Raw genomic sequence first — 7,661 nt, forward strand, 5'->3', positions numbered from 1 at the left:
ACTTTCCAGGGGGCCTCGTGAGCCCGTGCCCACAGAGGAGACGCCAGGGGAGCGGTGAGGCTCTCCAGGGCTTTATGGAGATGGTGGCAGGACCTCATGTCCTGGGTAAAAGCCCCGCGTGGGGACAGCCGGGGTCTGGCTGGCCTGGCGACTCCAGTGCCCCTGCTGGTGCACGCGCTCTCCCGCCCCGGGGTGCTCTGTGGCCCCCACCAGCCCGCAGCGGCAGGCTGCGTGTGCCCCTGGGTAGGTGACTTTCCTGGGTGCGGACGGGCCTGGCCCCTGAGGTGCTGCCCCCAGCGCGTGAGAGGCTCGCTCCCATTGGCAGGTGAATTCACTTTTGCTAATTTGGCGTCAGCAATTTTATGCTAAAGCACTTGTAACTGTCCTCTCTTTAGACTGCAAATGCATTCATTACTTGGGAGACTTGAGTGTGTTTTCACCATGTGAGGATGAAAGACTTCCTCGGGCTCTGGATCCCTGCGTCTGTGTCCAGTTGGAAACTAGCTAGTTCTCTTGGAAGGGGGTGCGTTGGCCACGGCTGGAGACATCTGGCCGGAGGTCAGGGTCGGTCCAGAGGCCATGGGCCGGGCGAAGAGATGCGGATCGTCACGTGTGGTGACGAGAAGGGCGGCTGGCGGTTACTCCCACACATTCTTTTGTAAGAAACCATCCCAGAGGGGCTCCTCGGTGCTCGTTCTGCGGGTCAGTCACTGACCCGTGGCTTAGCCCTCTGGCAGCAGCCGAGGTTGGGGAGCATGCCCTTCTCGTCAGCACCAAGGGCGTGGGCATCTGCCTGCAGAGCACGGGCCCAGCCGGGTCCACCTCCGTCGCTCTGGGAGCCACAAGGTCGTGGCCAGCCCTGGGCGGGATCGGACCATCCCTGTGTGGGGTCAGGAACTGCTGGTGCCAGGGTGGGCGCCCGGGGCAGGCCCCGCTCACGGATGGTCTGTGGCTCTGGAAATCCTTCCTCTCCTTACCCGAGGTCAGCCAGTCCCAGAGGGCCATGCCGGAGGTTCCTGGGTGTTGTCACTGACCTCAGGAGTTTCCTGTGATCCCTTTTGGAGGAGGTCCTGCCCATTGCACTGGAAAGTGAGTCCTGAAGTTTTTAGGAGCTTGAAAGCCAGCCTGTCCCTGTACAGATGTGGAAACTGAGGCCCAGGAAGGGGCAGTGACTTGGCTGCGGCCACAGGGCAGCTGGCAGCCCTCAGTTGCTTGTGGCTTCTCCCGGACACTTTCTCTGATCTCAGGTCAGGTGAGGCCTCCCACAGGGCCCTTGGAACGTTCCAGAGCATCTGATTGGCCACATGCAAATGTCTCCTCGTTTGCCTGGGGATTGTTTTCTCAATGCCTGGAGGTGGTGGTGAAACTACTTTTCTCCCTGGGGAAAACATCTCTTAGCTTTTCTTCCACTGACATTTTTCACTTCCAGCTCAAGGCTAGCTGAGTTCCTAGGCTTGGGCAGGGCTGGGCAGCCCCAGCACACTGCCCGGCAGGGTGCTGTGGCCCGGCTCCCTGCAAGCCTGGTTGGTGAGTGGCCGTGAGCTCCCCCGGCAAAAGACCCCCCTCAGCCCAGGACGGGCGAGCAGTGGGAAGCACCTCTCCCCTGAGTGCTGGGCCAGCGGGGAGCCGGGAAGTCCCCTGCCTGGGACCTGCTGGGGCAGGACCCCCCGGACGTCAGGGTGGGGGAGCTGGGGGGTGGGAGGGTTACGTCCTGCTCACCTGGTCCTGCTGGTGGCCAAGTTCCTGGCAGAGGCAGCACCTGCTGACCACCGAGGAAGGCCCTGGAGAAGGGCGACCCCGCTTCTCCTGGCTCCCCTTCCCCAGCAGCCGGGCCCTACCCTGCTCTCTGCCCACCGAGCGCCCTGGCCCCTCCTCGGCAGAGAAGATCTCCCAGGTCCGGCTTAATCCAAGATCCACTGGGTGGGAAGACAGCCCGGTGGGGCTGGGCTCCAGGGTCAGGTTAATTGAAGAAGTGATTGGATAGCGGTGGGGAGAGGGAGGGGGCAGGGCTGGGATCCTGGGGCCTCCCTCCTCCCTCCCCCCTTTGCTCAGAGGAGCCAACTTCAAAAGCCTCGGCTGCCTGCCGTCCAGGGAAGCCTTGTTGGCCGGGTTTGGAGCGGACCTGGAGTGGCAGCGGCGCTCCCCACCTGAGGACCCCAGGATCATGTCCCAGGCCCACTGGCGGGAGTGAGGGAGGGCCTGAGCCTGAGAAGCCCATGGTGAGCAGCTGTGGGCCGCTGGGGAGGGGGCTGACTTCGGCTGGGCAGGGAGCGTGCACAGCCCAGGAGAGGCTGCTGTCCCGCCGTGTCCCCACCGGGAAACTCCCCTTGGTTCCCGTCACCGCAGCCTGGCCCTGGGTGCTCCTGACGGGCCTTCCCGGCAGCTGCAGCGGCGGGGGGAGGGAGTCTCCCTCCTGGAGCTGGGGCCACCCTGTCCTCATGGGTTGGACTGGCCTGAGCCTCGGGCCCTGGTCAGGGGCAGACAGGCCTTCCCGGGACACCCTGGGCAACCAACCTACCCCACTTGGACGTCCCTCCAGCACCAACGGCTCTTGTGCTCACTATGATCTCTGATCCTCAGCAGGCAGAGGGGGCGACTGAGCTGGCCATCATGCCAAGCCTGTCTAGGGAGGGGGTGGGCTTCGAGAAGGGCCCACAGCTAATTGCATTTGGTCCTCCGGCCAACGCTGCCGGGTGCCTCAGGCAGGGAGCCCCCACGGCCTCCAGGTCCGGCCCTGCGTGGTCAGGCTCTCCTGCCAGGCTGGGAAGCAGAGTCGAGTCCTGTGTCTCGAGTCCCAAGTCTCGCTGGGTTCACATGATTGATTTTCCAGTGCTGTGTGACTCCAGCCCGGGGGCTGGGAGCCTGCAGACAAGCTGCTCTCTCTCTCTGATATTCGGGCTTCTGAGTGGGGGTGGGCTTCTTCACCATGAGAGCCAGTTTTCTTTCTGGGGGAGGGGAGCCCTGGTGGTGTGGACCACGGTCCCCTTCCTCCCTTCGCCTTGGGCTTTCCCCAAGCCTTCCCCTCCCAAAGGGGTGTGGCCTTGAGCTCTGAGCCCTCACCCCTGTCCTGGTTGGGTTGGGGGTGCAAGGGAACCCCAGCCCCCATGGCTCTCAGAGCTGGTAGCAGAGCCATGGGGAGGGTGAGGAGAAGCTGCTCGGCCATTGAGGGGGCAGATCAGTTCTGCCCTCTCCTGTGGGGCACCTGGCGATGAGCCCAGCTCTGGTGGGCATGGGTCAGGGCATGGCCAAGGGTGAGACTGTACAGGGGGTGCTTCCCGCTGTAGGCAGACCTAGGTCAGTCCTGCCCCCCAGTCTTATGGGTACTTGGGCCCTCACACCCATGCAGATCAGAGCCGCGGGTGCTGTCGTCTGTCCTTCCCCAAACCTGCCAGCCCTGTGCCTAGAGCATTTGTTGAATGGCATGGCGACGTCTCCGTTATACCAGCTTAGAGATTCCCTTGTACAGGTGTGTGTGGATCGGGATCGGGGGTGGCGGGGGGCGGGGGGGGGAAGCACATTGCCCGCAGTGCTGCAGGAGGGTCGGCGCCTCCGCAGGCTCTGAGCCTGTATCCCTTCCAGGGGCCCCCCAGGCCCGCGCTCTGGGCGCTCCTGCTGGCACTGCTGGGGGCTGCACCGGGCCGGGCCAGGCTCGGCGCCTGCAGCGTCCCCGACGTGCTCCACCACTACCGCGCGGTCATCTTCGAGGACCTGCAGGCCGCGGTGAGGTGGACTGGGCCGGGCTCCAGACAGCTCCATTTCCTTCAGAAAAACCTGACTGGAGCCGCGGCCTCCCGATGGCGGGGCCGGGTGGGAGCCTCCTGTGGCGCCCAGAAGGTATGGAGACATCACCACCCAAGCCCTCCAGCCCCCTCCCCACGGGGCTCCTCCCCCAGCCCCCCGCTTCCTCCCTCCCCAGGAGCACAGTATCCTACTGTCCATCGTGGCCCTGGGTCGGACCCTACGTGGGGCGGTGGCCGGGGGTCGCCGCGGGGCTCTGGAAAAGGCGGCTTGGACCGTGGCCGTGCGCACCGAGGCGGTGATGCGGCGCCACTGCCGGACGCTGCGCCAGGTGCGCGTCCCCGCTCGCTCCCACGGCCCCGCGGTCTCCCTTCCCAGGGGCTGGACACGAGCTGCGGGGGAGGGGGCGGGCGGGGACCGTGCCCACGCCCTGACGGACGCGTCCCCGACAGCGGAGCCGGCGGCCCGAGACGCGCCCTGTTCGGCGTCGGGGCGGCCGGAGGCGGCTCCTGCTGCGCGCCCTGGACGCCGTCGCCACCTGCTGGGAGAAACTCTTCGCGCTGCGCGCCGCGGCCACCGACGGCTCCTGGGGCTCCTAAGCGCCCCGAGCGCGCGGGGATTGGGAAAGGGGCTTGCGGCTCGGCCCCTCCCTCGCCGCGGCCCACACTCCTCGGAGGGCCCGGGACTGGGAGGCGGGGCCCGCCTGGCGAGCTGGTCCCGGAGGGGGCCCGCCCTCCGCCCCCAGCAAGGCCCCAATAAACTGAGCTGGTGCTGCGGCCCTGTTCGCTCTTTCTTCGCCTGCCAGCTGTGGGGCCAGGCCGCCCCGGGTCCGCGCCTCGGTGGGGAGGGGGCGCTGGGGCCTCCCGCACACGCGGTGTGGGGGAGGGGGGAGCGGCGGTGTTCCCAGGCTCGGCCAGCAGGGGGCGCCTCGGGACGGGACTCCTGCTAAGTCGGCGCTGCAGGCTTGGGCGGGGGCAGATGGGGACTCCTGCTGGTCCTAAAATGTAGCATCGTATCCGTCCTGCTCCACTCTGGGATGGGGGAAGGGTGGAAATGGAGGGGAGGGGAAGGCTGAGCTTTGTGAATTCGGAGCAAAACAACCGGATAAAGGAAACGGGCCTGAAGGGAAGCGAGCTGCGGCCCTGGCTGCAAGCTGGGCCGGGCCATTTCCTGTGGCCTGGGAAGGGTGGCAGCAGCTCCTCGGCGGCGGGACTGGACAGGCCAGCCAGGGACCCACCGTCTCGTGTCCTGGGACCTTACGTTTGCGTGGCCCGGTGGAGGGCTGATCCCTGGAGTCCCGCACCTACAGCCGCGTAGGCCTGGAGGTCCGTGGCCCCCTCCCGGATCACAGCCTGTGGAGGGGGCGCAGCAGGACAGGCAGAGCACCTGGTCAAGGTGGGTGCCTGGTCGGCACACCTGTCATCATGCTCTCCCCTGACAGGTGGACGGACCCAGTAGGCACCGAAGCAGGCCTTGCCCTGGGCACCCTGGCAGAACAGAGGCGAGCAGGAGATGCAGACAGGCCTTGCTGGCGGAGCCGTCAGCAGGGCACAGCTGGCCCTGAGCGCCCCCATCGTGCGCGTGTGAACGCGTTCAGTCCGAGCAGCAGGAGCCACTGCCCCTGGTTCGTACAGGAGGAAACTGAGGCACGGGGAGGTTACAGGACTTGCCCCAGACCTCACAGCCCGAAGTGTAAGGGCCGGGATGAGAGCCAGGCCCCAAGCAGAGTGACAGCCCGCACGTGCCCTGTGTGCAGGCTGGGGACCTCAGGGTGCATGCAGTCGCCTTGTAGGTTCCCAGGCCACGTGGTCGCACTCTGAGTGTGAGGGTGGCCTGGGCAGGGGGCCTGTGTGGTTGAGGTGAGGCTGGAGGAGGTGGGCTTGGACATGAATGGGGTGAGGGGAGGTGCGGGCAGCCCCAGGGTCCTGGCCCGAGTCCCTGGGGGAGTCCTCGTCTTGAACTCGGGGAACACTGGTGGAGGAGCAAGCTGAGGGGAGCAGTCACGCCGCTGGCTCCTGCTGGGCGTCCAGGTAGGAGGGAAAAGTCCTGCTTTGGTTGGAGCACAAGGCCTGGGGGAGATGAATCGGGCCCGGTAGAAGGTCAGTAAGAGAGTCCGGGGGTCTGGGTGCGGGGACGGGGAGGGACAGGCCCTCCACAGAGGCCCCCACCACGCTCCTGCTTTCCCCAGGGCACCTGGCTCCTTGCACTTGGACCTCAGCGCCCGGGCCTGTGGGGAGAGTGCGCCTCCTAAGGGCGCCTGGGCGTGGCCTCTGGGCCGTCATGGCTGCTGCCCACCCACAGCACTCCTTGCTGCCGTGGTGAGCGGGCAATGGGCAGCCCTTTCTGTCCGCCCATGCCTGAGGCAGTTCCCAACAAACCCCAGTTTCGGGGGGGCTGGGAGGAGGAGCAGAGGCCTTAGTTACAGGGACACAATCTCCGTCTGAGTCCTGGACTGCAACCATGGTGGTGGACAAGATGCTCCTGCACCCTGGCCCGGCTGTTCCTCCCTGGGGGCCCCTGCCAGAGCCTCCCCGGTAGTGAGCGTGTGTGTGTGTGTGTGTGTGTGTACACAAATGTATATGTCGAGGTGTGTGTGCACAGGGATGTGTGAGTGCACAGGTCCAGGTTCCTGCCCCACCCTGTCTGGCAGGGTGCCCCTCTCTCAGGCACACCCTCCTGATGTCTAACCCTGGTCTGTCCTGGCAAATTGACCGCCTGGGCGTGGGGGCTGGAGGCCTGTGGCCTGAGCTCGAAGACCCCAGTGGTCCCTCCCTCATCCCACTTCGACGTTGTTCTCAGCACAAGACCCCCACCCCCGCCCCGGCCACCGCTGTCCACCCTCTGCACCTTCTCTCGAGGCCTCAGTGCCAGGCAGAGGCTCTGCACATCGTGCCCAGGCCTGCTTCTGCCAACCCCCGGATGATGGGTCAGCGTCATGGCTGTGGGGACACGGGCCGCTGTCCCCACATCTCAGAAACCATCTGTATTAGTTTCCTAGAGCTGCTATAACAAATTAGCACAAACTAGGTGACCTAACACAGTAAAATTTTCTTCTCTCACAGTTCTGGAGGCCAGAGGTCGTCCAAAATCAGTATCATTGGCCCGAAATCAGGTGTCGTAGGGCTGGGCTGTGCTCCCTCCAGGGGCGAAACCATTCCTGCTTCTTGAAGCTTCTGGGGGCTCCGGGTATTTCTTCGCTTGTGGCTGCGTCGCTCCAATACCTGCCTTTGCTTCGTGTGGCCGTCTCTCCTCTCTGAGGATCTTTGCTGCTGGATTTAGTGCCTCCTGGGTAATCTAGGATGATCTCCTCACCTCAAGATCCTTAATTACATCTGCCACGACCCTTTTTCCACGTAGGGTCCCACTCGTAGGTTCTGGGAGGTGGCGTATCTCTGGGGCCACCCTTCAACCCACTTCAGCGTCTTTGCTCATGCACGATGAGGGCAGGGTGGGCTTCTGGCTTCTGGGACGAAGTCCACTTGTCCAGGGCGGGGACACCCCAACCAGACCACGTCTGGGGCAGGTGGAGGGAAAGCTGGGCTGCCCTGCTCAGACCTGAGGTCTGGCCCTCCAGGCTCAGCACCGGGGCACATGAGCTACCCAAATCTTTGCTGGCTGGAACTGACCAGAACCGACAGAGAGATGGAAAGAGACTCAACGGTGAGGACAGAGCCACTGGCCAGGGGTCACGGGGCCACGGAGGGCAGAGTGTAGGCGGTGTGACCCGGTGGATGGGCCCCGCCTTTCGTGGACTCGAGGTATCTGCCAGGCCCCTGTGCCCTGCCTTCCCTGCCAAGGCCCTAGGCATGTGGCCTGAGCCTGGTTCTTCCTCCATGAAACACTCTTCTGGGGCACACACGTGGTGGGGTTGGGGCCTGCACCCTGTGGTGTCCTGTCCTACAAACGCGCCTTCTCAGCTGCTT

General features: G+C 65.0%; 1 protein-coding gene across 1 annotated transcript; it reads left to right on the top strand.

Annotated features, from left to right (window-relative positions):
• Window positions 1–60: 60 nt before the first annotated feature.
• Window positions 61–4,432, top strand: C15H20orf204 (chromosome 15 C20orf204 homolog). Its single transcript, XM_067708806.1, has 4 exons — window positions 61–3,466; window positions 3,580–3,834; window positions 3,917–4,069; window positions 4,191–4,432. The coding sequence occupies exons 1-4, from the start codon at window positions 3,209–3,211 to the stop codon at window positions 4,335–4,337; spliced, it is 813 nt and encodes a 270-aa protein (XP_067564907.1). The 5' UTR covers window positions 61–3,208; the 3' UTR covers window positions 4,338–4,432.
• Window positions 4,433–7,661: the final 3,229 nt, after the last annotated feature.

This window comes from Pseudorca crassidens, chromosome 15 (genome assembly GCF_039906515.1).
Source record: "Pseudorca crassidens isolate mPseCra1 chromosome 15, mPseCra1.hap1, whole genome shotgun sequence".
Taxonomy (NCBI): domain Eukaryota; kingdom Metazoa; phylum Chordata; class Mammalia; order Artiodactyla; family Delphinidae; genus Pseudorca; species Pseudorca crassidens.